The sequence below is a fragment of the Dama dama genome, chromosome 28 (assembly GCF_033118175.1).
Source record: "Dama dama isolate Ldn47 chromosome 28, ASM3311817v1, whole genome shotgun sequence".
Taxonomy (NCBI): domain Eukaryota; kingdom Metazoa; phylum Chordata; class Mammalia; order Artiodactyla; family Cervidae; genus Dama; species Dama dama.
In genome coordinates, this window is record NC_083708.1 from 25,722,867 (window position 1) to 25,749,045 (window position 26,179).

Below are 26,179 nucleotides of genomic sequence, written 5' to 3' on the forward strand. Positions count from 1 at the left end.
TAAGAGCTATCATGAACACTCACCATCAGAACCTTAGAGCTTGGAGAGTCTGGGATGAATGAAGTGGGGTGAGGGTAAGGTGAAGCTTAATTTAAAGCAGCAGAAGAGGCCCAAGCAGGAAGGCGGAGCCCTGCTTCCCTCTGGACTGGGGACTTCCTGTCCTCTGAGCCAGATATTCAAAACGGGGAGGAAGACTGGCCCCTTCCCTTTTGCCCTATTGCTGCTTCTACTTAAGAAGCTCCCCTTCTTCTGCGCTTTCCTCCTACAATGTAAACGCTCCTTAGCAAAGTGTTGAGGGGCTAGTGGGTGCTACAGACAAATGGCTTGAACTAAGAGTTGTCGTCGCGACAAGCCAGGCAGCCTCCCCGAAATTGGGACCAGATGCTCAGAGCAACTACACAAGATCTAACGAAGCCTAAAGTCATCATAGTTCCCTCTCCACCCCCAGAGCTTTATTCTTCTGAAAAAGAGCACATCAATTTAATAAAGTCAGTTGCTTCCATGACTGACTTGTCATTATAAAAATAAATCATTTCCAAGTAGTTGTTGAGCTAAGCTGCTGACCAAAAACAATAACTGCTCTTAAAAGGTAGCTGGCACCTAAGTTGAGGTCTTGAAGGAATTCCATCAGGTTTAAGCATTGTGATACTAAGTAAGAGGTGCATGTTTACAACTATTTATTATTGCTTGAGCATCATGACCATTTGTTTTCCTATGGTCATCAATGGGTAATGGATCATTAGCATTAAAAAATACCGTAGAAAAATGAATCACCTTACAATTCATCACCTAGTCAATTTTATTAAATGAAAGACAACATAACTATAATATGGACCTTTTATTGGACCATATAAATATTCCAATATATTCGTCCATATAAATGGACCTCCATTTCATAAGACCTTAAGGAAAAACTCAAACAAACTTTTTGGCCAACCCAACATCAGACTAACAAGAATTCTGAGAATCCGGAGATACGCATAGCAACAAGAAGATCACTAAGCATACATACCTGAACTAGTTCTGCCTTTAACTCTTCTTTTTCTTCCTCGGAGAGCATGCTAGGGGAGTCAGCACTGGCTATTGCGTCTTCATCTCTTCCTTGCAGTGGTTCGGTCTCCAGCAAACCTTTAGGCAAGATTGGTAAAATATACTGTCATTTAAAGAATGGATTTAGCCAAATTCTAGTTCCACAGTCTGAAGGACCAGATACTCTGATCGATTCTCTCTCTGAAAAACAACTAAAAATTCCAGAAGAAAATCATTCTAAATGTGTAATAAGCTGCCAAGAAAGTGAAGAATACTAAGAATCCCCCAAAGTTGCCACCAAGATGAATCCCAGCCTCGGTTTTCACTGTCCCATGGGATGCAGAGGACTGAGGACAAAGCCCAGGACTATTCAGGGATAGGATTTTATGAAGAGACCCCCTCCATAAATCTACCTCCCCACAGGGCTACACTCTGAGAGTAAGGTGAACTGGAAATAAATACCCTTTCTCCCCACAGGAGAGAAAGGCAGATCACCTGCCTTGACCCTCAGCACAGAATAGACAGACCAATAAAGCCTCCCCCGAGAATTCACGACATCCTGAGGTGGTCCAAAAAAACCTTGAGATCAGTTCAGTTCAGTTCAGTCACTCAGTCATGTCCGACTCTTTGTGACCCCGTGGACTTCAGCACGCCAGGCTCCCCTGTCCATCACCAACTCCCGGAGCTTACTCAAACTCTTGTCTATCTAGTCGGAGATGCCATCCAACCATCTCACCTTCTGTCGTCACCTTCTCCTTCTGCCTTCAATTTTTCCCAGCATCAGGGTCTTTTCCAATGAGGCAGTTCTTCCCATCAGGTGGCCAAAGTACTGGAGTTTCAGCTTCAACATCAGTCCTTCCAATGAACACCCAGGACTGATCTCCTTTAGGATGGACTGGTTGGATCTCCTTGCAGTTCAAGCGACTCTCAAGAGTCTTCTCCAACACCACAGTTCAAAAACATCAATTCTTCAGTGCTCAGCTTTCTTTATAGTCCAACTCTCACATCCATACATGACTACTGGGAAAACCATTGACTAGATGGACCTTTGTTGGCAAAGTAATGTCTCTGCTTTTTAATATGCTATATATGTTGGTCATAGCTTTTCTTCCAAGGAGCAAGCATCTTTTAATTTCACGACTGTAGTCACTTTCTGCAATGATTTTGGAGCCCAAAGAAATAAAGTCTCTCACTGTTTTCATTGTTTCCCCATCTATTTGCCATGAAGTGATGGGACCGGATGTCATAATCTTAGTTTTCTGAATGTTGAGTTTTAAGCCAACTTTTCACTCTTCTCTTTCAATTTCATTAACAGGCTCTTTAGTTCTTCTTCACTTTCTGCCATAAGGGTGGTATCATCTGCATATCTGAGGTTATTGATATTTCTCCTAGCAATCTTGATTCCAGCTTCTGCTTTATCCAGCCTGGCATTTCACAGGATGTACTCTGCATATAAGTTAAATAAGTAGAGTGACAATATATAGCCTTGACATACTCCTTTCCCAATTTGGAACCAGTCTGTTGTTCCATGTCTTGTTCTAACTGTTGCTTCTTGATCTGCATACAGATTTCTCAGGAGGCAGGTAAGGTGGTCTGGTATTCCCATCTCTTTCAGAATTTTGCACAGTTTATTGTGATTCACACAGTCAAAGACTTTGGAGTAGTCAATAATGGAGAAGTAGATGTTTTACTGGAACTCTTATGCTTTTTCAGTGATCTGACGGATGTTGGCAATTTGATCTCTGGTTCCTCTGCCTTTTCTAAATCCAGTTTGAACATCTGGACGTTCACGGTTCATGTACTGTTGAAGCCTGGCTCAGAGAATTTTGAGCATTACTTTGCTAGCGTGTGAGATGAGTGCAATTGTGCAGTTGTTTGAACATTCTTTGGCATTGCTTTTCTTTGGGATTGGAATGAAAACTGATCTTTTCCAGTCCTGTGGCCACTGCTGAGTTTTTCAGATTTGCTGGCATATTGAGTGCAGCACTTTCACAGCATCATCTTTTAGGATTTGAAATAGCTCAACTGGAATTTCATCACCTCCATAGGAAGCATCACTACAAACAAACCTTGAGATAAGAGGTATTAAATAAAACTCTTTTCCACTTTGGTAATGGAAATATACATGTATGGAGCCTAGAACAGCTGCAGCAGTGAGGAAACATCATGACCACACAGACTTTTGGTAAGGGATGTAGGAAGTGCCTGGGTTCTTGGTGACACCCTTGTGCCACAGATTGTCGAGGGACTTCTGACTTGTCATGTGAGAAGAATGCCTTATTAGCAAAAAATTAAAGAGGTTCCCTATGGAGTTCGTCAGCATCTGGTCAACACACGTGCATTGTTCTCTGGGTGCGTAGGACGCAGGCACACACATATAGGGAAGCTTTATTTAGGACATGAATTTTGACAGTGCTGGCATTTATATATCTCTGGATAAAGGGAGGTCATACAATAAATCCTACTGGAACAACTTGTTACCTATATTAAAAAAATAAAATGGGACACCTTCACACCATTCACCAATATTTAATTATAGATATTTTAGAAGACAACAGGGGACTTCATATTTTCGATGGACATGAGTTTGAGTAAACTCCGGGAGTCGGTGATGGACAGGGAGGCCTGGCGTGCTACGATTCATGGGTCGCAAAGAGTCAGACACGACTGAGTGACTAAACTGAACTGAACTAAGAAAGGATTTCTTAAGATACACAAAACAGGGAAAATCATGAAAGAAAGGAGGGATAAGATTAAGAATGAGGTATCACCTCACGCCTCTCAGAATGGCTGTTGTCAAAAAGACCACAAATAACAAATGCTGATGAGGAGAAAAGGGAATCTTTGTGCACTGTTAGTGGGAATGTAAATTGGTGCAGCCAACATGGAAAGCCAGTATGGAGGTTCTTCAAAAAACCAAAAATAGAACTTACTGTATGATTCATCAATTTCACTTATGTGTGTTTACCCAAAGAAAACAAAAGCACTGATTTGAAAAGATATATGTACCCCAATATTCAAATATTCAAAGCATAATTATTTATAATAACCAAGAGTCTAAGTGTCCATCAACAGATGAAAGGACAAAGAATGTGGATGGACCTAGAGGGTATTATGCTTAGTGAAATAAGTCAGACAGAGAAAGACGAATAACTGTTTGTTATCATTTCTATGTGGAATCTAAAAAAATAAAACAAACAAATAAAACAGAAACAGCCTCACAGATATAAAGAACAAACTATTAGTTACCAGTGGGAAGAAGGATCGGCAAGGGGAAACATTGGGGTAGAGGATTAAGAGAGACAAACTACTATATGAAACAAATAAGAATCAAGGATATATTGTAAAGCACGGCCAATATTTTTATAATAACTTTAAATGGAGTATTTGTTGTTTAGTCGCTCAGTCATGTCCGACTCTGTGTGACATCATGGACCGCAGCATGCCAGGCTTCCCTGTCCTTCACTGTCTCCCAGAGGGTGCTCAAATTCAGTCCATTGAGTCGGTGATGCCATCCAACCATCTCATCCTCTGTCGTCCCCTTCTCCTGCTGCCCTCAATCTTTCCCAGCATCCGGGTCTTTTCCAATGAGTCGGCTCAACATATCAACATACTGAATTGGCTTTTCACCACCAAAGACCGCAGCTCTTGTCAGGCAGTTTTCTTCCAAAGCTCAGCTCCCGTCTAGTTCCTAGAACCCTGACTTCTCCTCCAGCTTAGGGACTGTATTGATTTCCTGCTGCTCTCATTCTGGGGAACTTCAATATCCCCTGTTGATTTCCCTCAATCCTTCCTATCTTTCTAATAGTTCCTTCATTAAACCCTCTTGAATCAGGTACCTTTTTTGAGCATGCCATCCATCGAGTTCTTTCCTGGTCCCTGACTGATACAGGAAGACTGCCCCCACTCTCCTTTTATTTTGGGGTGAGGTGTCTAGAAAAAAAAATATCTTTCAGGTTTTTCCATATCAACCTGGAACACAGCCACATCTCTGTAAACTGGGCCAGTGCTGGGTGGTGGGGCAGATTGACACCTGGTGTTTAGTTTCCTAATTCACTCTTCTGCAATCAGGTAACCATGCATGGGATCCAGAACACCCCTCATACTTAGGGAGAAACCTGCCACCTTGGCAAGGGGTTGGGGTCCTGCAGCGGGAGTGGAGGGTCCCGGCTCTTGCCAGAGGTCTGGATGGAGGAAGTAGAGAGATCTGATGCCAGCGAGTGCCAAAGGGAGGCTGAATCAGCCTGGAAGGGCTACTGGGCCCAAACTCGGGTAAGGAAGACAAGATCACAAGCAATATCTGCAGAAAACAGCAGCAGCAGCAGACTTCATGGTCCCAGCTGCCCAAAGAGCCAGAGCAGAATACAAGGCACTACATGGGCCCTTCCTGCTTCCATATACTAGCCACCCCCTTGGCTGGGACAAGGGAAAGGGCAGCTGAAAAAGGAGAATTCTGAGCTTGAGGGTAATTTTACTGAGGAATTGAGTATTACTTAAAGGGGCTTTAAAAATGATTGTACTGGAATGAACTGAACCGCTTTTTCTTCCACACTATCCAAAGCCCAAGGGTGGTAGGGATACAGGTATAGATCAGGGCTAGGTTTAAAAAACAAAATAGAGCACATGTATGTACACCAAGATGTAGTGTGAACAAGTCTTGTGGTCCTGCCGTGGAGTACTCTGCACACATATATGGCCATTTTACTTTGATTTCGTTGCTGTTGCTGTTTAGTCACTCAGTCATGTCCAGCTCTTTGCAACCCCGTGGACTGCAGCACACCAGGCTTCCATGTTCTTCACCATCTCCCAGAGCTTGCTCAAATTCATGTCCATCGAGTTGGTGATGCCATCCAACCATCTCGTCCTCTGTCGTCCCCTTCTCCTCCCGCCTTCAATCTTTCCCAGCATCAGGGTCTTTTCCAATGAGTCAGCCCTTCACATCAGACGGCCAAAGTATTGGAGCTTCAGCATCAGTCCTTCTAATGAATATTCAGTACTGATTCCCTTTCATTTAGTACATGCAACAAGATATATAGATTCGTTTTAATAAAAGTAACAAATATCCACAGGTCTGACTCTACTGCAGGAATCGTGCTTCTGCATTGGCCAAGTGACATCCTGAGGAAGCAGGTAAGTGTTTAAATACTCATCCAGTGCTAGCATCTGCCTGCTTTCACTATACCTACCACTGGCCGGTAATGACTCAGATGGGTCAGTCCCACATATAGGGCTGAATGACAACAAACTGAACCAGATCCAACTGAGAAGTCATTGTGGGCTGGTCTCAGCCTTTGCTAATGGGGACTCTCACTCATAGGACCTGGGTTTGGAGTCTGGCTCAGTCACAAGTCGTTGGGCTCTAATTTAGTCTAGTCTGACTCCTACGCCTATACCCTTCTATATCTCACAACTATTTGAAGAATAGTAAACGAAATGTTGGCAAACACAAATCAAGAGTGAGCTCTGGATTAAAATATCTCCCCTCTAACAAAATCAGCCACTGGCATCAACATACTTTTAACGTACCCTTGTCAAGTGCCCCAGTGGATTGCTGTTGTTGTTCAGTTGCTAAGTCACGTTCAGTCTTTGTGACCCCATGAACTGCAGCACGTCAGGTTTCCCTGTCCATCACTATCTGCCTGAGTTTCCTCGAACTCATGTCCATTGAGTCAGTGATGCCATCCAACCATCTCATCCTCTGTTATCCCCTTCTCCTCTTGCCCTCAATTTTTCCCAGCATCAGGGTCTTTTCCAATGAGTCAGCTCTTCACATCAGGTGGCCAAAGTGTTGGAGCTTCAGTTTCAGCATCGGTCCTTCCAATGAATATTCAGGGTTGACTGCCTTTAGGATTGACTGGTCTTATCTCTTTGTTATCCAAGGGACTCTCGAGAGTCAATGGATTAGGTTGTGACTTCATGTATATGATTGAAACAGTACAGACAGCTATGAGATAAAATGACTATGAACTGTGATTTCAGTTGAGGGATCATATCCTGAATTGCTGGCAAATACAGAAAAGTTACAGAATTTCTCTTAAAAAGCAAAATAATCTTGCATGTGTGTGTGTGTGCACCATATTCAGAAATTAACAAATAAATTTAACCTAACAAAGAAGAATAGTGTATATTTTCAAAAAGAATACACAGCTATCCTAGGACTTAAAAAAAGAATTCAATAAAATAGCTTAAATGAAAATTAACCATGTTTTAAATAATAAATTTAAGACTGCAATATTTATTATTTAATCACATTTTCTTTAGGATGTTGGTAAAAATAGCTTTAGGCATTCTTTTAACATAAAACTTCAAAGTATCTCCACTTATTCCCTAAGGGAAAAACAACCGAGCTAATCTCATTACTGTTGGATTTATGATTATCTTTAAGTGTACAAAGCCCCTAATACATATTAATTTGAGAAGGGTAGAAATTAAAGCTATAAAACAAAGTTATTTATTAGAATCCTTTCTGCACATTCACTAAATCTTCCACAAAGAAGTCAAAATATTGTTTCTTATGCACCACCTTGTAGTTCTGGCAGAGGCCTCAAATGCTGACAGCAATATAGTGAGACCTCTGCACGGCCACATCATAAACTCAAGGCTTGAACCCTAAGGCAGGACATGCCAAAAGATTTTATAACTGATTGTGTCAGGGCAGGGATAACCTATATCCAGTCTTTGAGAGCAGGGGTGAAACATAAGCCCTGACTGTCACCTATGACAGTCTATAGCTTTAATATATGCAGCCTCACCACCACTGAACACTGGAAAAAGTCCAGGGTGGGTTTTCATCTCCCAAACCCTCTTGTATAGGAGTTGCTCAACTAATGCTTATTGAACCAATACCCTAGAATAGAAAACCAAGCTATCAACTCTTCTTTTTAACTGAAATACAGTTGATTTACAATGTTGTATTAGTTTCTCGTATATGGCAATGTGATTCAGTTACACATATATATTTATAGATTTTTCATACTCTTTCCCATTAAGGTTTATTATGGGATATTGAGCTCCTTGTGCTATATAGTAGGACCTTGTTGTCTGTCTATTTTATAAATAGTAGTTTGTATCTGCTAGCCCCCAACTCCTGTTTTATCCATTCCCCACCCCCTTTCCCCTTTGATAACCATAAGCTTGTTTTCTACATCCTATCAAGTCTTCTTGATGCCCTTTGCATATTTCTTCATTATCTGTCACATTTGTCTATCCTTTTGAATTTTCACTGCTACAACCCAATATTGTTTGTTGTGCCTGCTGCTTACTGTGATTTAGGCTTTTATCACTATGCACTCAAAAGTATTTAAATCTCAGCTGAATCTTATCTCCTTGCTTTCAGTGGCTTTCTCCACCAACCTACACAACACTCAAATTAATATTTTGAACACAATACTCTCATCATGTCAAAACTAGTTTAAAAAACATTAAGTGGATGAGATTTGTTTCTAGACTAAATTTGAAAATTCTAATACTAGCATTCAAAACCATCTACAGCTGTCTACAAGTAATGATTCCAACTAGCTTGTCTAAGATTTTCCCACCAAGACTTGAAAACCCAACAGGCTGTCACATGCTATGTCCCTCAGTCATATTCTAGTCATTCCTATGTTTTCGTACCACCCCATCTTTCTCCAAATTCTCTCTTCACTTCCTCTTCAGTTTCTCTTCTAAGAATCCTACCAATTTGCCAACAACACTAGGAAAATAAGATAACATGTTGTATACCTTAAATTAATCTCAAATGTTGCCTTTTTTGCTTTCTCTACATATTATGATATATACTACTCTACCTATTGCTATTAAATAGCATATATAGAGTATAAGCTACACTATAATTTGCATTATAAATTGCAGTAAAACACACAATACTGTATATTACTTTAGTTATTGTTAAACAAGTTTATGAAGAAAACATTTCAGACACTGCCCTGCAAAACTTTCGTGTCCTTCTTAAAATATGAATAACACGTGAATCACCACTATTAATAGCATTGTTTTCTAAGGCTTTGGTGTCATTTAATAATGTAACTAAAACAAGTCATCTCTGTAATGCTTAGCCTGAGAGTTACTAATCAGCTAACTAAAGGAAGACTTTATGTTTTTTACTAAGCATTTTATCTAAAGATGCCTCTGAGATTGTAAAAGACTAAATTAAATTCTTATACTCCATCTTTCTGCTTTTTTAAAAAATATGCTATTTAGGTGATAACCCACATAGTTAGATGCTGGTTAAAATATATTCATCTCTAAAGAAAAATTTATGACTGATCAAAATTTCACTGTGGCTAGAGATAGAAGTGACAAGCTACTACAGATACAGATCAATGTAGGTATGGAAACATTTCCTTCCATTTCTCACTCATGCATATGTACAAGGTGACTGTCTTCTGACTGTACAGGAAAACATACCTTTGCATTGGGTATTGATGAGGTCACCAGAATTCAACAGAAAACTAAAGTTAGCAGAAAGTGTATGGCACCCAGTGCTTACACAAGCACTGCCCTGCCTGGAAGGTCAGTCTATCTTCAAGGAGCTCAGATCACAGGATGCACTTAAACCTAAATGATCCTTTTTGTGACTAAGGTCTGACCAGGGCTCTTACTCACCTCCCAGGATAAGAATCCTAGATAGCGTGAACTGGCCCCATTTACCCAAGGCTTCCCTGGGCTCCCAGCCAACCCACATCTTCAGGGTGCTCCTGAAGGCACTGAAAACTATGGGCGTTTGGGGATGGAGAGGCCTTGTCCACCCTATGGCTGGAGTGCCACTTCCCAGGCCCATGTGAGTGGCTTGCTTCGTGGCATCATTTTACTGAGCTAAATATAAGAAATGTCATCGCATCAAGTACAGTGTGAAAGACTAGCTGGCCATTGTTATTGTGAAAGACTAGCTGGCCATTCAGGCTGGATCACCGGGTTAGCTGCATATTTGAGTGATGTCAGGTTCCAATCTGTTATCTGAGGTTTTTCTTAGGTCCAGATATTTTATGTCACTATTTCACACTGTGGTAATCAGCCTCTTAGATGATAGCTTTTACTAACAGATTTTCTGGGAGACTGTTTGTCAACTTCATCAAATTTCTAATGGGAAAGTCTATGCTTTTGACTTTCACAGAACAATATCTATTTGAGAAACCAAATGAACAGCAAAAGATTATTTGGTAAGCATTGGGAAGGACACGGAGAGTTTGATGACATCAAGATGTTTAGCACTTATGCTGTATTTTAACTGTATGATCCACTGTCTTTCTCCTCTGTTAGATTATGAGGTACTTCAGTATTCTTGCCTGGAGAATCCCATGGATGGAGGAGCCTGGTGGGCTACAGTCCACAGGGTCGCAAAGAGTCAGATATGACTGAGCGACTTCACTTTATTCACCCAACACTTGGTACTCCATAAATATCTGTGGAATAATTTAATTAGCTATCATGACCCTACATATGTGCTATTCAAATGCCTTTACATTAAATCTGTTGTTCAGTCAGGGGAACACCTGTATTTCTGTGGTGTTGACAACAAGATGACCAAAACTTACAACCAGTGTAATGGCCGTTGACAAAAGTGGTAAGTAACATGGCAGAGAAGTAACAATCAACACACATTAATATATCAGCTGCCCTGGTACCAGCACTCCATTTCTGTTACTGCATCTAGTCCCTTAAAGACCTACGTTAAATCAGAGGCTAGCTTTCATTCTATCAATGTTCAGCCTGAGTTTATACCTCTATAATTCCAGATAAGACAATTCTAAGTTTCTACTTCCTTGAAAAAGATACAAGTAAATAAAATGAGAAAGGTTAAGAGGAATTAGGATCCTTAAGACATGATGGGTGACCCAAGAAAGTTAACTCCATTTGGTAACAGAAAACACCTACAGCAGGGTCGTACCCAACATCCCCGCAAATTAAAAATAGACATATACTCACGACTTTGGCCACCAGATGAGAAGAGCCAAATCATTGAAAAAGACCGTGATGCTGGGAAAGGTTGAAGGCAGGAGGGGAAGGGGACGACAGAGGATTACATGGTGGATAGCATCATCAACTCAATGGACATGAGTCTGAGCAGACTCCCGGAGATAGTGATGGACAGGGAAGCCTGACATACTGCAACTTTGGGGTTGCAAAGAGTCGGACATGACTGAGCGACTAAACAACAGCAACATTTGTGGTAGAAAGGTTCGCTTCCTGTCACCCAGGACATGGTTGTATTATGCTTTCCAACATCAGTGTTAATTTATGTTGTTTAGAGCATATCGATAAAAGATAACTGTGAATATTGTAGAAAAAAGATTTTAAAAAAATGTTTAAAATAGGGTCAAGGGAACAGGCATAAAATGTTAGTTAGGTTTTCTGAAATGAAAGCCAGCAACAGAGAAGCTTAAGTTCCTTACAGTTGATGTGGTAGGTGTGCTCTGCCAGGGGCTGTTTCTGAACGTCACTCCCGTGGGGACCCCCATGCATCACAAGCAAAGAGTGAGCCACGCAGACCTGAGCTTTTATTCCTCACCTGAGGTCACATGGCCCTATTCACACCAATGGCTTCTGTTGCTTACAAGCATTTCAAGTGAACACACTCCAAACCACGGAGAAAAACATGAAGTCAATTTTCACTGAAAAGATGTAAAATATTTATTGCGAATCTTCTTGGCTCTCCAATGGCCTATGTTTCAAGTATAAGATTAAGGCACTTAGAATGTTTCCCATTCCAAACCATCATATGCTAGTCTTGAAAGGCACAATTCAACACACACAAAATAGATGCGTGGTGGATAAATCTGCAACTGAGACCAAAGCAACCCAAAAAAACAGTCATAAAAACACAGCAGCCACAAATTTGTGGCTGAAAAACAAACAAATAGTTGTGGAAAAACAAAAAATAGCTAATCTTCCTGAGGGACAGACTCTAGGAACTTCCTTCTCTAAATAAACTCCTATACTGATGCAAAAAAATAAAACTATTGCAGGAGTGTGTATAGACAAACCCAAAATAGGTAGACCACCTCAACCTTTAAATCATCCTTTTCTTTTGCATCCCCATCCTCATTTCACAACTCCCAGCCCCATACATACATATTCAAGTTTGCCTGTCATGAAATTTGGAAAAAGAAATCAAAACTGACAAAAGATAAATTCTTCAAATTTAACACCCAGCCTCAGATTTTTGCCTTGAGCAAGAAGTGAGATGGTCTCACTTCTATTACAAGAAAAGCCCAGGGTAATAAACTATCCTGGATCCAAACTCATCAATAAAAATTAACACTCATTTTTTAAAAAAGAAATCCCTTCTCCTGTTCTCCCTTCCTCTCCCCTCTTTCTTCTTAAACCATCAGCTACAGGTACCACAGTCTGACTCCAAGGCCTGATCATTTAAAAAGCATTGGTCAGAGGTATAGACAGTCTTCCCTTTATGTTAAACAATCAGTTCAATGATATTCACATTTATCCAGTTTCGCTTATTAAAACTTTAGCATTTCGAATAGCTGCTATTGACAATGTCCGGGAGAAAAATCTCTTGTTCTCCTGAAATCTGAGAAGGAAAATAAATGCTAACGGAGCTAGAAAGATGTGTTTCTGAATCATGAAATCTTTAGCAGAAATAAAATATGCAAGAATTAGGAAAGTTTAGGACTTCCCAAGTGGCACTAGTGGTAAAGAACCCCCCTGCTAATGCAGGAGACAGAGGCGATGGGGATTCGATTCCCTGAATCGGGAAGATCTCCTGGAGGAGAGTATGGCAACCTGCTCCAGTATGGAGAATCCCATGGACAGAGTAGCCTGGTAGGCTACAGTCCACAGGGTCACAAAGAGTCGGCTGAAGCGATTTAGCATGCACAAAGGCAAGTTTGTGCCTTTTAAGGCAAGTTAAATACAAGAAAATGCAATGGCTAAATAAAATATGGATATATAACCTTACTGGTAAGAAGGAAAATGCAAATTAAAATTGAAAAGTCATATGATTTTTCATCTAAGAGATTAGCAAAGATGTGAATGTGGGAGCACAGCCTGTGCTGGTAAGATTGTAGAGAAACAGGTCTTCCGCCACGTCACTCACTTCCGGACTGTGACAGCTGACTGAGAGCCCCTCTGACCCTGCCCTCCCACTTCTGTGAATCAATCGTACAGAAGAAAAGAAGACTTAAGAAAACAGGTATTAAGTATTTACAGCAGCATTGTTGGCAGCGGTAGAAAACTAAAAAAACCTGGATTCTCATTAGTATAGAAATGTCAGAGACAAGCGCAGAACACTCACACAGAGTACTATTTTTCAGTTATTAAAAATAATGAATTGGATCGACATGCATGGACCGGGAGGAAGGTTCATTGTATGTTGTTAAATGTGTTAAAGCAAATTGCTGAGTCATGTTTGCCTATGACGCATTTGGGAAGAATAAAAATTGCTGGGAAAGGCAGTCTCAAGAATGAGGTCTTCAGACCTCCATCTGGCAGAATAAGAAAGGGCCTTGGGCCTGGGATATTTCATACCGAGAGATGAAGGGCCCACATGGCCTCTGTGGGGTTTATCACCTCATAAGGGAATCTCTTTCCTTATCTCAGGCTTAGTGGGTGCTTTTTTGCTCTGCTTAAGCATGTGGCAGTGGCCTCCGAGCACACCCCAGCTTTCAGTATTTCAGACTCCACAGGGGTGGGGTTGGGATCATTCCTCTCCATTGCTGATGGTGGTAGAAAGGAGAGGAGTAAGTAAGATCCATTGCCCTTGTCAACCTGGGTGAGGGAGGGGACTAGCTAGTCCTGAGGGACCTAGGCACACTAATGAAGCTGATCTTTCTCTCTTTCTATGCAAGCAAAGCACTGTTCCATCGAGTGCTTGACTATCTTGCTGTATTTTCCTTGGCAACTCCAATATCAAGATACAATGGACAGGAGTGTTTAAAGTTCTCTCCTGGCCTTGGTGCATGGTGTTTTGCTCCCTTGGGATAAATATCCAGCACACAGTACTCTGCTCAACAGAAATACCTTTTATATGTGAACATGAATGTCCGTGTGTTTGTAAGTGTACTGAGAAAGGTGAGAAAAATTACACACCAAATCATTAATGCTATTTATTGCAGAAGGGTGAGATTGGACAGGGAAAAGATTAACTGTTCTACATACCTCTGTATTACCTGGCTGGTTACAATAAGTATATGCAATTGACTGTATGTTCGTGGTCCCCCCAAATTCACACGTTGAAATCATAATCTCCAATGTGATGACATTAGGAGGTGGGGTCTTTGGGAAGGGATTAGGTCATGAGGGCTTCCCTGGTGGCTGAGATGGTAAGGAATCTGCCTGCAGTGCAGGAGACCCAGGTTCAATTCCTAGTTTGGGAAGATCCCCTGGAGAAGGAAATGGCAACCCATGCCAGTATTGTTGCCTGGACAGAGGGGCCGGGCGGGCGACAGTCTATGGAGTCACAAAGAGTTGGACATGACTGAGTGACTAACACTTCTAGGTAATGAGGGTGGAGGCCTCATGAATGGGATTAGTGCCCTTATAAATGAGACCCCTGAGAGTTCTCTCCCCCTTCCACCATGTGAGGACATGGCAAAAAGATGGCCGTCTATGAACCAGGAAGTGGATTCCCACCAGACACAGAATCTGCTGGCACCTTGATCTTGGACTTTCTAGCCTCCAGAAGTGAGATAAATATATTTCTGTTTACATTTTTGTTATGGTAGCCTGAATGGACTAACGTAGGATGTAACTGTTAAAATTTCTCAAAATTTGCATTTTATAATTTCAAAATTATGAATAAGGAAAATTTAAAAGGATAACAAAAGCATAAATATATGTACAAGATACTACCTATCCTAGTCAATTCAGGTAAGAAAGATAAGTACTTAAGTCCTGGCTATTTATCTTTTCAGATATCCAGAAAAGAAGACTGTAGGTTCAGGAGTCCCATAGGTACAAATGTCTCCCATTGTTGGGGTAAGAAAGTCCTTTCTAATGTCTAACTCAAATTATTCTCACTACCATCAAAGCAAATGCCTCACTTCCATTCAGAAGAAACAACATTTATTTATTATCTTATTTCAGTGGAATCAATGAAAAATTGTACAATATCACTAACGTGTTATTTTTAACAATACTAACTGGTATGTTCAGCAAACTCTCTTAAAGACAGATATTGAAAACTAACAATAAAAAGTGAAATGTTAAATGTCAAAAAAATGCAGGATTATTTTCACACTTTATGATGAGTCTGTTAAAAACAAACATTTTGCATTGTAAAACATCATTTTCCAGAAAAACAATTAATGATAACATTAAAGGCTCAAAATATCATGCTAATTTTAAAACATATAAAACTGTAGTTTGAAATTTTAAAACAAATTTTATGTAAAATATGTATATTTTCTATGCATAGGAAAAGACTATATGGAGGAAATCCACAAAAATCTTTAAAATGAGTATTACTGGAAAGTGGATTTATAGATGACTTTTTCATTTATTTCCTCTTTTCTGTATTCTTCAAATTTTCTAAAATAGATATATATTAAGAAAAAAAGTCCAGATCTTTCTAGTTGGGTTCCTTGGGGCCCCTACATCATACCTAGCTCATCTAAGGATAAGCTGGTCTATAACATCACCATGGAGCCTTTGATGGCTCTTTACTAGATACAGAATAAAATATAACCATCTTAACAGAGCATCAAGACTGGATAGAGCCCCTCTACACTGAGCCCTTCAGGAGTCTTTATCAGGCAGCCTGCTCTCCACTTGCGTCAGCTCATCAGCCATTCTCAGATCACTGGTTCTCAGATCACACTACTCTTTGGAAAGTCAAACCCTTCCCTGCCATCTTCATGTGTTCAACACTGCTTCATCCTCAGCCTGCCTCCAGCTAAGTCACTTCAGTGATGTCCAACTCTTTGCGATCCTATGGACAGTAACGCTCCAGGCTCCTCTGTCCATGGGATTCTCTGAGCAAGAAAACTAGAGTGGGTTGCCACGCCCTCCTCCAGGGGATCTTCCCAACCTAGGGACTGAATCCATGTTTCTTATGTCTCCTGCAGTGGCAGGTGGGTTCTTTAACACAAGCATCACCTGGGAAGTCCTTCAACGTCAGAAAGTGAAAGTGTCTGTAGCTAAATCATGTCCGTCTCTTTGCGATCCCATGGACAATAAGTAGCCCAACAGGCCCCTCTGTTCACGGGATTCTCCAGGCAAGGATACTGGAGTGGGTTGCCATTCCCTTCTCCAGGGGATCTTCCCGACCCAGGGATTGAACTTGGGTCTCCCACATTGCAGGCAGATACTTTACTGTCTGAACTACCTGGGAAGCCCGGGTCAAATGGCGCCCACACTGTGAAGCTTTTCCCTAAATTAGCTGCTTCCTCGTGTATGTGTCTTATCTGTTCTGACGGGTCCTGCTCCAGCACTCACCACACTGACTTCCGGTTTATTAGTCCTTACCTAAGAACTGTTCGAGAATACAGACTCTGTCTTCATTATGTCTGAATCTCCAGCACTTAGCAGAGTTGCAGCATATAATAGGAGAATGATTGGAACCTCTGGTCAAAAATCCCCAAGAAAATAGAAAAGACAAGAAAAATTACTGAATCAAGGAGTCTTTCTGAGCAAGAGAGTTGCCAATTCTTACAAATTGCATTCCAAAATCATAGCCTATTTTGGGGGGGAAGATAGACTTTTAAATACGTAGGAGTAAAAAGAATAGAGGGGTCTTTTCAAGTGTGTCAAAGTTATCTCCACAAGGACAGTATAGGTATACCCATTAAATAACTCATTTCTGTCTACGACTTTGGTACCAGTGGGAGATAATGCACACTTCTGAATCGTGAATGGTGATTTTTGTTTCAAATTTAGAGTTGGTAAAGGACCATGCACAAGGAAAACTTACACAAGCTGAGCAAAATGGACCTGGACAAAAAGGGCCCGGATTTTATTTTACTTTATTATTATTTTTCAAACATTCATTTATTTACTTACATATTGGCCACACCCTGTGGCATGCGGAATCCCGACCAGGGATCGAACATGCGCCCCGTGCACTGGGAATGCGGGGTCTTAAACATTGGACCGCAAGGGAAGTCCCAAGGGTCTGGATTTTAGAAGATGGCTGAGGAGACAGTTCCCTTGGTATCTCTAATTTTCTTGAAGAGAACTCTAGTCTTTCCTAGTCTATTGTTTTCCCCTATTTCTTTGCATTGATCACTGAGGAAGGCTTTCTTATCTTTCCTTGCTATTGTTTGCAACTCTGCTTTCAAATGGGTATATCTTTCCTTTTCTCCTTTGCCTTTAGCTTCTCTTCTTTTCTCAGCTATTTGTAAGACCTCCTCAGACAACCATTTTGCCTTTTTGCATTTCTTTTTTGGGGGATGGTCTTGATCACTGCCTCCCGTACAATGTCATGAACCTCTGTCCATACTTCTTCAGGCACTCTGTCTATCAGATCTAATCCCTTGAATCTATTTGTCACTTCCACTGTATGATTGTAAGGGATTTGATTTCGGTCATACCTGAATGGTCTACTGGTTTTCCCTACTTTCTTCAATTTAAGTCTGAATTTGGCAATAAGGAGTTCATGATCTGAGCCACAGTCAGCTCCTGGTCTTGCTTTTGCTAACTGTATAGAGCTTCACCATTTTTGGCTGCAAAGAATACAATCAATCTGATTTCGGTATTGACCATCTGATGATGTCCACATGTAGAATTTTCTCTTCTGTTGTTGGAAGAGAGTGTTTGCTATGACCAGTGCATCCTCTTGGCAAAACTCTGTTAGCCTTTGCCTGCTTCATTTTGTACTCCAAGGCCAAATTTGCCTGTTACTCCAGGTATCTCCTGACTTCCTGTTTTTGCATTCCAGTCCCCCATGATGAAAAGGACATCTTTTTTGGGTGTTAGTTCTAGACCGTCTTGTAGATCTTCATAGAACCATTCAACTTCTGTATCTTCAGCATTACTGGTTGGGGTATAGAGTTGTATTACTGTGATATTGAATGGTTTGCTTTGGAAACAAACAGAGAGCATTCTGTTGTTTTTGAGATTGCACCCATGTACTGCATTGTGGACTCTTTTGTGACTATGAGGGCTATTCCATTTCTTCTAAGGGATTCTTGCCCACAGTAGTAGATATAATGGTCATCTGAATTAAATTAGATATTAAGAAGAAGTGGCAAGAATACTCAGAAGAACTAAACAAAAAAGATCTTAATGACCCAGATAACCACGATGGTGTGATCACTTACCTAGAGTCAGACATCCTGGAATGTGAAGTCAAGTGGGCCTTAGGAAGCATCACTACAAACAAAGCTAGTGGAGGTGATGTAATTCCAGCTGAGCTATTTCAAATCCTAAAACATGATGCTGTTAAACTGCTGCACTTGGTATGCCAGCAAATTTAGAAAACTCAGCAGTGGCCACAGGACTGGAAAAGGTTAGTTTTCATTCCAATCCTCAAGAAAGGCAATGCCAAAGATTGTTCAAACTACTCAACAATTGCACTCATCTCACACACTAGCAAAGTAATGCTCAAAATTCTCTAAGCCAGGCTTCAATAGTAAGTGAACCATGAACTTCCAGATGTTCAAGCTGCATTTAGAAAAAGCAGAAGAACCAGAGATCAAATTGCCAACATCTTTTGGATCATAGAGAAAGCAAGAGAGTTCCAGAAAAACATCTACTTCTGCTTTATTGACTATGCCAAAGCCTTTGACTGTGTGGATCACAACAAACTGTGGAAAATTCTTAAAGAGATGGGAATACCAGACTATCTGTCCTACCTCCTGAGAAATCTACATGCAGACCAAGAAGGAAGAATTAGAGTCGGACATGGAACAACAGCCTGTTTCAAAACTGGGAAAGGAGTATGTCAAGGCTGTATACTGTCACCCAGCTTATTTAACTTATATGCAGAATACATCATGCAAAATGCCAGGCTGGATGAAGCAGAAGCTGGAATCAAGATTTCTGGGAGAAATATCAATAACCTCAGATATGCAGATGACACCACCATTATGGCAGAAAGCAAAGATAGAACTAAAGAGCCTCTTAATGAAAGTGAAAGAGGAGAGTGAAAAAGTTGGTGTAAAACTCAACATTCAAACACCTAAGATCAAAAAAAAAAAAAAAAAAAAAAACTAAGATCATGGCATCTGGTCCCATTACATCATGGCAAATAGATGGGGAAACAATGAAAACAGTAAGAGACTTTATTTTGGGGGGATCCAAAATCATTGCAGTGGTGACTACAGCCATGAATGATAAGATGCTTGCTTCTTGGAAGAAAGGCTATGTCCAACCTAGACAGCATATTAAAAAGCAGAGACATTACTTTGCCAACAAAGGTCCGTCCAGTCAAAGCTACGGTTTTTCCAGTAGTAATGTATGGATTGGACTATAAAGAAAGCTGTGTGTGTCTGTTAGTCACTCAGTCATGTCTGACTCTTTGTGACCCCACGAACTGTAGCCCACCAGGCTTCTCTATCCATGGAATTCTCCAGGCAAGAATACTGGAGTGGATTATACTTCCTTTCCCCAGAGGATCTTCCCGAGCCAGGGATCAAACCCTGGTCTCCTGCATCGCAGGCAGATTCTTTACCGTTTGAGCTACAGGGAAGGGCCAAAGAACTGATGCTTTTGAACTGTGGTGTTGGAGAAGATTCTTGAGAGTCCCTTGGACTGCAAGGAGATCCAACCAGTCAATCCCAAAGGAAATCAGTCCTGAATATTCACTGGAAGGACTGATGCTGAAGCTGAAACTCCAATACTTTGGCCACTGATGTGAAGAATGGACTCATTGGAAAAGACCCTGATGCTGGGAAAGACTGAAGGCAGGAGAAGAAGGGGACAACAGAGGATGAGACGGTTGGATGGCATCATTGACTTGATGGACATGAGTCTGAGTAAGCTCTGGGAGTTGGTGATGGACAGGGAAGCCTGGTGTGCTGTAGTCCATGGGGTCACAAAGAGTTGGACATGACTGAACTGAGAAGACAGTGCCTTTCGAGATCAGCAGGGGAGGGACAGGGAGAACGCAAAGCCCCAGTGTCATCATCTTCCTTGGTTCTCAAACAGCGCTCACAGACTCACTGCAGTCAGAAGTTACCAGAAGCTGTTCTGCTGTCCCCACACTCTCAGACATACAAGCCTTTGCTCATTCTGGGGACCAATGACTACATTTAAAAATCAGGTCATGTTGAACTGATGAGAAACTGTGTATATCATTTGCCTCTATTTTGTGAAAGCATTTCCTATATTTTGAATGCAAATTTTTTCGAAGAAAATATGTATTTAAATTAGTTTGTAGTGAGTACAATTCTGTACACATGTAATCAATTTTCAACACATTTTTAAGAAATGACTAAGTCTAGAACTATTTTTTTTTAAAGATGAAATTATCTTAAGAATTTATTAAGTGAGTTTATGGCATACTAAACATGGAAATGGGCTTCCCTGATGATTCAGACAGTAAAGAATCTGCCTGCAATGCAGGAAACCCAGGTTTGATCCCTGGGTTGGGACGATCCCCTGGAGAAGGAAATGGCAATCCACTCCAGTATTCTTGCCTGGAGAATCCCATGAATCAAGGAACCTGGCAGGCTACAGTCCATGGGGTCGCAAAGTGTTGATACAACTGAGCAACTAACACACACACACAAACATGGAAACAGGAAGACTCCTAGTCCTTTTTTAAAATTCTTCTCCAGGTGGTGGCAAACAAAACCACAAAACCAAAGTCTTCAAGTAAAATGACTGAAAGAAGGGTTTAAATAATAATCACTGGCTTTAAAATGTACATTCTTTTAGAAAGATGCACCTCTGAAGTTTAACACATGCTAGCAATTCTAAAGGCTTCCCCAGTGGCTCAGCAGTAAAGAATCTGCCTGCAACGCAGGAGCTTCGGGTTCCATTCCTGCGTTGGGAAGATCCCCTGGAGGGGGGCATGGCAACCCATTCCAGTATTCTCGCCTGTTGAATCCCATGGACAGAGGAGCCTGGTGGGCTACAGTTCATACTGTCACAAAGAGTCAGACACGACCGAAATGACTTAGCACACACGCATAGCAGCCCTAAACCATGGCGATGTGTCCCAGGCAACCCAACGTGGGCAGTCAGGTGGTAATCATCCACTACGGAGACCTCATCCAGCGGTGCAACAATGTGGAAACACAAGAAAAGTCAAGCTAACTGCCCTGTGATTCCAAAGCATTCTTGTGCAGTAAGTCATTTAAAATTTTTCCTTGACATCTGATATTTCATGATAGAAGTACTCAATTCTAGCACATTTTCCTTGTATATTAAGGCAAGCTAAATTTGATGTCTTTTTCCTTCAGAGCCTCATTTGAATTGAAATAAATGTCTAAATAAAGAATTTAACACTTGACTTTTTCTTGGTTTTATGTGTCATGCAAACATCAGTAATTATTCAGTGAATCATACAAATCTAGCAAAGCATTCTTTTAGGCTGTATTTTTGATAAAAATGAAAATCAATAAAATCCAGCCTTAGATCCTTCAATCCATAATCAGCTGAGTAGGCAAGATTGCTTGTTTAAATTCAAATAAACAAATAAAAACACCCTTCCATTTAAAGAAAAAGTTTTCTTTCACCAGAATCAGATTCAGTTTCACAGCAGTGTCTAGATTGTAGAGGCTCTTTGTCTCCTTCAGTGCCAGAAGAGGTCAGTAATGTTATACTAACATGATGTTAGTATATTTACAAGTTCTTTTTCCTAAGGATGAAGGAAAATGAGCAAACTTGTTCTTTCTTGCGATGACTTTTCAGGTGGATGGGTGTCTCAACCCCAGCACAATTTGACATTTGGGGTCAGAGGGTTCTTTATTATGGAAGACTGTTCTGCACACTGTAGGAGGCTCTGGCATTTATAGGGTCTCTGCCAGATAGATATCAGTAGGACCCTTCCCCCAGACGGGACTACCATCTCCAGACATTGCCCAATGTCCTCTGCAGGGCAGAGACACACCCAGCTGGGAACCACTGAAGAAGTTCTCCTGGAAGCATGGAGGCAGCCCCATGTCCGCTATTAGGGCTGCCAGGAGGGAGCTGACATGTTCTCACTGTGTCAGGCACTAGGTCAGCGGGTTTGATGCTCATTAATTCACACGGTTAAGTATCACCACTCCTAACTTATAGATGAGAGAACTGCTGTTCACAGAGAGAAAATGGTCGAGCCGTGTTCCCCTGCTTTTTCTGCATGCGTGCGTGCTAAGTCGTGTCCAATTCTGTGCAACCCCATGGAATGTAGCCTGCCAGGCTCCTCTGTCCATTGGATTCTCCAGGCAAGAATACTAGAGTGCGTTGCCATGCCCTCCTCAGGGGATCTTCCTGACCCAGGGATCGAACCTGCGTCTCTTACATCTCCTACATAGGTTCTTACCTCTCCTGCATGGTAGGCAGGTTCTTTACCACAAGCTCCACCTGGGAAGCGCATAACATCCCCTCCCTTCTCTCTTATTTCTTTTCTGGAGATATTAGTGACTCCACTGTCTCAGGTAAAGGACACTCAAATGCTTCTTTGAAAACTGGATGGTGTAGCCTCTCACCTCCGAAGGTTAGTGGGCTTCATTCAGTTCTCTTTGGACTCTTCCACGTCACCAATTACAGACACAATTGTTTACCTAGTTCCTGCCACCCACCTGAATCCTTAGCACTAAGATGAAATGAAAAGCAAGTTGGCCAAGTTTTTAATGATCGTTTGGGGTAGAGCTCAAATGAGAGTAGTCATTGGAAAGAAACTCTTGTTTCTGAAGTATAGGCTAACTTTAAGAAAATATTAAATTATATGTTATTTCAGAAATAACAAGTTTGCACACATGATTAGAACGTTATATTTTACTTTGAGTAGAAAATAGACTTTGCTTTAAAAAAATTCATACAACTGTTCTGCCTCTAGTGATAAAGAACCCACCTGTCAATACAGGAGATATTAAGAAACACGGGTTAGATCCCTGGGTCAGGAAGATCCCCTAGAGAAGGAAATGGCAACCTACTCCAGTGTTCTTGCCTGGAGAATCCCATGGACAGAGGAGCCTAGCCATGGGTTTGCAAGAAAAGTCAGACACAACTATAGTGACTTAGCACACGGCATGCATTCTGCCTCTTAGAGTTCTGAGTCATACACTTAAGACTCAATAAAGTCTTTACTTTAGGGCCTGGCAGGGAGAAAGAGGGAAGTGATTCCTGACTTGGAAGACAAACATTCCCCCAAAACTCTCATTATTAGAAAAATAACTCGAAAGAGATATGAAAATGAGAATCAGAAAAATAAGGAAAGTTACATCTCCTGCATTTCTAAGCATGCGAACTTGATTCATACCAGTCAGTATAGAACTGGATCAAAGGGCAGATATGTGTTGTTGAGAACTATTCAACTAGAGATTATGAAGAGAACAGACCTACCAAGATGAAAAAGTTAAAAGATTCAAGGGTTTAGACGGTCAGAGTGATAACACATAAAAAGAAACTGTAATCTGGGAAAGGGACATCTCTTTTTCTATATGAAAGACTGTTCATATAAGGAGGCATGTTGAAAAGAGCTGCGGCTCTTTTTTCAGCAAGCAACAAGAAAGATGAAATGACATTTCAGTAAGCAAGATTATGCGTCTTGTGTTCAGAAATGTTTTCAGATTATAAATTAAATGTAGTTCCTCAAAGTCTAGAAAAAGTTGGGAGACTCTTTTCCGGAGCTCCTTAGTGGAAGAGTCACCACATGACTATTCTGATTAAAAGCACGGGTTTGGCCAAGTATCTCCAAGGAACAGTTTTACGGTTGTTATTTTTTCATTTTTGTGCCAAAAGATTTAGGAATGTAACTACACCTTTGCTACTAAGGGGCAGGAATTCTAAGTTCTAAGGAATTCTAATTCTAAGGCTGAGTCTGCTGCTCTCTGGGAAAGTGGCTTCAAGCAGGACTCCTCTTTGCTCTCACCTCTGTGCCTCACGTGTAAAACACAGACAGCATGTCAGAGTCATAAATCTGTTTAGATACCATGGTGATGAGGTAGGTGGAGGGTCTAAGAATAAAGTCTGATGTCACATACACAAACATGAGGAAAAGGAAAGCTCTATTTCCACTGAAATTTGTTGTACAATTTTAATGGAATCTGGTAAACACCAAAGTACATATTATGGATAAAATAAATATTTATCTCAAGTTCATTAATCAATGTCATGTGTCTTATATAAGCTATGAGAAAAAATAACAATTTAACATGTAGTATGTCTTTTAAAAACCATTTGGCGATTGTCAGTCTGGTATTGAGACAGAAGCCCAGATGATATTTATTTACATTTCCTGTATTTGCAGGGCAACATACCCAAACTTGTTTCAACATTCAAACTATAATTAAGCTCTTACGTTACTGAAATGGTAATTAACACTTTGGAACTGCCCCAGATGTTTCTGATGCAAGTTCATGTTTGATCTTCTTATTATCTCTCTGTGATAGTCACAAGGATTAAGGATATGAGATGAGGTCTTAACATAAAATATATGAAGTCTTAGAAAAAACAACCACAACTTTGGAAGCTATGCAAAGCTTATCTTTTCTTGTTTTCCTGAGCCTTTGATGATTCATACCTTTAGAGCTAAATTTAAGGCATCACTCCAGGTCAACTGAGTTGGAATCTCTGAGGTCAACCTTGTATATTTGTGTTTTTTAAGTCCCACAGGTGACACTGATGGGCAGTCAAGACTGAGAACAACTGATTTTAAAGGACATAATATGACATAAGCGGTGCCACAGTGAGATTGGCCCTGGTCTAGTTTCTAGAAATATAATGATTATCAGAGCAGACAAAGCCTTTGCTCTCATGAAACTTAAGAGACACTTGAGCAGATAAGCAACAACTCACAAGATTGTGGCTGTGCTGTGATACAACAGGGCAAGGGAGCGCCTGGAGGAAGGGTTTCCATCTCAGAACAGGACCAGCAGTGGTCTGAGAAGTCCAAAGAAGCCGCTGTAATGGGCCGTTGTGCTGGCCCCAAGAAGGAGCTGAAATTGAAAACTCCAAAAGGAAAGACATTTCTAGGGACAGGCAAGAGCTAGCTCAAAAGCCCTAAGGTTAAAACCTGCTTGGAACATCAAAGCACCAAAACACACAAGTACTGATTAAAGCTACTCAAATGACAATGCTGACTTACCCAGTATTACCAGGGAATGTCACATCAGTGCGCTTCTCATAGATCTAAAGTTTACTTCATGTTTTTAAAATACTCATTTTCTACAAAATCTTCCTCTCATTAAAGAGACACAAACAATGCGTGATATGCTTCTTACCCTCAAAGAACAGAGTAGAGCGCCTCAGTGTGCAGAGCTAAATATAAACTAAGAAAGAATGTAATAAACATTTTAGCCAAGTGTTTAAACAGTGTACTATTGGCATGAAATAGGAAATGTTTAATTCCAAAAACTAATCCTCCAGGTCTTCTCAGAAATAATGTTGTTTAACATTTGGTCTCACAAAATAGGAGGATCTTGACAGGCAGTAATGGGGAGGGAGATCTTATAGGAAGAGCATTGGCAAAGTATAAGAACCAAAAAAGTTCAGGTTTAGAACAAGAATGAAGAGTTGCTTGACCATCTGAAGTTAGGTTTTTAGGGGAAGGGATAAGAAATGTACCAAAAAGAACATTTGGTCTGGATCCTAGAGGACCCTGAATGGGAAAAGAGATGGAAAGGAGACTGGAAGCAGAAGATGGAAAAAGAGAAGGACAGGCTTTTGAGCAGAGGGAAGACAGGATAGGAGACGTGCTTAGAGAAGAAAACACGACTTTTCTGATGCTATGATGTACTCAGGGATGACCTCAGGGGCTGCTGAGCGGTCAATGGCCCTTTCATCCTGAAACAGAAAACTCAGAAATCCTGAGCTTCCAGATCTATTCCTGCTTCTTCCAGCTTTCCCTGCTGTGAACGGCCCACTTCTAACCGATTGCAAGCTACATGATGCCAAGGGAAACCAAAAAAGTCACACTCAATATTAATTGTGTAATTGAGGAAATACGCTGGAACTCCAAAGGCGGTCCTAGTCAGCTCTTACGGATTAAATAGCATGGGGCCCTGTATTTGTTTTTTTAATTTTTTTACTTTTCAGGAAACTTTTCCACAGAATTCTCTGACTGTCTGAATCATGATGCTCTAAGAGCACTGATCTATAAAATGAA

At 40.9% G+C, this 26,179-nt stretch overlaps 1 protein-coding gene across 1 annotated transcript in view; it reads right to left on the reverse strand.

The window, feature by feature from the left end:
• Positions 1 to 26,179, reverse strand: part of TPD52L1 (TPD52 like 1) — a 91,979-nt gene that overhangs the window by 31,517 nt on the left and 34,283 nt on the right. Inside the window, exon 2 of the mRNA XM_061131662.1 lies at positions 1,013 to 1,128. Coding sequence (XP_060987645.1) covers positions 1,013 to 1,128 — 116 coding nt within the window. The remainder of the gene's footprint in view (positions 1 to 1,012; positions 1,129 to 26,179) is intronic.